Source organism: Arachis ipaensis, chromosome B07, assembly GCF_000816755.2.
Source record: "Arachis ipaensis cultivar K30076 chromosome B07, Araip1.1, whole genome shotgun sequence".
NCBI lineage: Eukaryota > Viridiplantae > Streptophyta > Magnoliopsida > Fabales > Fabaceae > Arachis > Arachis ipaensis.
In genome coordinates, this window is record NC_029791.2 from 51,008,906 (window position 1) to 51,011,596 (window position 2,691).

Here is a 2,691-nt window from a genome sequence, read left to right on the forward strand (position 1 = left end):
GATCCTTAAGTTAGCAAGGGTTTTAAGCAGGTTTTTAGTAGATTAAAACGTAAATAATACTTGAGGGGTGTTAGGGTATTTATCAAGGTTCTAAAAATTGGACTGGACCGGCCCGTTTAACTAGGTTAATCGGGAATCGGTCACTTGGCCGGTTCGATTGACCCTCGAATTGCCTTGCAAAAATCGGTCAAACCGGCCAGGTTTTTAAAGGTGCCAGTTTTTTACCAAGGTCCTAAACGGCGTTGTTTTGAGACGCACGAAAAAAAAGGAACCCGCATAGCTGACCGCCTGACCCGGTAACCCAACCCAACCCAACCCTTTATACAAACTGGAAACCCAGTCTCCTCACTCACCAGCCACCACACCTCAACCCTAATTTCACTCCCAATCTTCATCCAACAACGAAGGCCACTGTCCCTCCCAGTCTACCACAATCGACGTTGTCACCAGGCAGAAGGATCTCCAACGGGCGGATGGAAGGAAGCTGGTCTAGTCTGGTTGCGGATTGAAGCTGCTGCAGCGGCGTCGTCCTCGGAACTCCGAAGCTGGTCTGGTCATCTGGTCGGTGTCGTCTGCTTTTCTGGTCGACGGAAGCTGTTCTATCAACATCACGAAAGCTGCTCTCTTCTGTCGCCGTGACCTAGACGCCTTCTGTGCTCTCTGCCGCGGTGAGTTTGTACTGGTTTTCAACCAATTTTTTTATTTTGTTAATGAATTATATGAATTAATGCAAAGTTCTTTATATGGTCAATTATATAGATTGATGCAGAGTTCAGTTTCTGTATGTAATAGCTGCTGTAATTATTTGGTTAATTTTGGTTAATTATATGGATTGATGCAGAGTTGTACTTCTTTATTTGGTCAATTTTGGATTATTTGGTTAATTAATTAACCATAGCTGCTATAATTATTTGGTTAATTATATGATGCAGAGTTCTGCTTCTGTATGTATTATCTAATTCTCTAAATTTTGCTGTATGTAATTTACTAATTTCAATAATTTGTAATGGCTAGACTGCTGTATGTAAATTCAATTTTGATTCCTAAATTTTGCTGTAAATGACTAATTGTTGCAATGGCTGCCATATATATAGTACATTTGTTTAATGTTGTTTCTTTTTATGGTAGAACATCTTGTGTTTGTCATTTATAGCATTTTGATTTTTTTTTAGTTATAAATTTTGATATTTGAAGTTGTTTATTAACTTTTAGTGATAAATTATGGATAATTTATTATATGAAATTGTCAAATTTTAAATTTTATTAGTTTAAAAATGATTGAATTTAAATATTTAAAATTATATATTGAATTTTTTATATAATTTTACTCTATATTTAATTAAACCAGTTCAACTACAGTTCGACTCCGATTGAATTATTGAACCAGTCACTCGACCGGTTCAATGACCGGTCTGGTTATCACAACCTTGATAATAATAATTAATTCAACTACATAGAAATGAGTTAGTGCTACATAATTAAAGAATTTAATAAATAATGTTTGGAACAGATTAAAGACAAAGGAATATTCATTTTTTTAATGTTATCGTTGGATCTTTCTCCTTTCTAATCCATTGTATCAAATTTTCAAGTGAATAGTTTACTTATTTTTTAATTTATTTTATTATTTTTTATTTTTGTGAAATTGCGCAGTAATCTTCATCGAAGACGAAGAGGAAAAAGAAGACTAAAACCAGGAACCTTCAGCCATTCAATTACATGAACAGAGAAATCAATTGTTACGAGAGGCAACGGCACAGGCCAATTTATAAACGAAGAGCTCCCACATAACACAGAAGAAGCATCTAGAAAGTCAAATTAACAACTGCGATGCAAACCATAACATGACCTACACGCTGCGTTTCGATCGAGATCCATAGCATCGTTCACGGACCTCTGAGGAAGAACGCCAAGAAGAAGGTCCAAAGCGAAAGTAACAAGAGAACCTGAAGAAGCAGCTCCATGAACGAGCAGAGCTTCATCTTCTTATTCTTCCGACGTTCCTTCAGCAATTCCATCTTCAGATCCTGCATCTCCTTCTTCAACTTCTCCTGAAAACAGAAGCGCTGGAATCAGATAAACAGAAAATTGAAGAGAGAGAAAAGAAAAAGGAAGAAAGAAGTAGGGGGGAAAATGTATACGTGTTCTTCTTCTCCGTTGTTAACGGCGCGAAGTGAGTTCAGGCGGTGGAGGAACAAAGCTGCTTTGGTACAGCGACTCAGTGACGCCGTTCGGAATTTCAGAGCCTTGTTATCTTGTTCGTTGTCCATTTCTTACTCTCTTTTTCCCTTTCTCAGTTGCAAATTTGTAATTCCGTTTTGTGAAGATTGCCTCTTCCCTTTTCCCGCGCAAGGCGTTTCTTTTAGTTTCTTTCCTTTCTGGCTTCGCTTCGTATCATTTGTTTATTTTCTTTTTTTTTTCTTTTTTCTTTTTGGGTTTGGGTTATGAATTTGACATGATATACACTAGTGTCTTTTATATGGATTTGGATTGTATTTAGAGGTGATCAGCTGGGCCAAAATTAAACAGCTCATCAAAATGAGAGAAAAAATGTGGGAGATGATAGACCCAATCCTTTTGACAAAAAGAATGGGCTTCTGAGGAGGGATCTGTCTCAAGTCTCTACGAGCAACATGTTAAAAAAAAACATGTTTGCGCATGCAGCGGCTTTAACTCCAGCTGAGGATTCAC

At 37.3% G+C, this 2,691-nt stretch overlaps 1 protein-coding gene across 1 annotated transcript; it reads right to left on the reverse strand.

Moving 5' to 3' along the window:
• Positions 1,676–2,652, reverse strand: LOC107608432. Its single transcript, XM_016310227.2, has 2 exons — positions 2,142–2,652; positions 1,676–2,051 (listed from the first exon to the last, which is right to left on the reverse strand). Exons 1-2 carry the CDS (start codon positions 2,268–2,270, stop codon positions 1,887–1,889), a joined length of 294 nt encoding a protein of 97 aa, XP_016165713.1. The 5' UTR covers positions 2,271–2,652; the 3' UTR covers positions 1,676–1,886.

What these genes read in the sequence shown, in the direction of transcription:
- LOC107608432 (XM_016310227.2), bottom strand. Translation starts at nt 2,270, where the DNA reads ATGGACAACGAACAAGATAACAAGGCTCTGAAATTCCGAACGGCGTCA. An exon ending in ACAACGGAGAAGAAGAACAC is followed by an intron (nt 2,052 to 2,141) that starts GTATACATTTTC and finishes TTCTGTTTTCAG; the next exon opens with GAGAAGTTGAAGAAGGAGAT.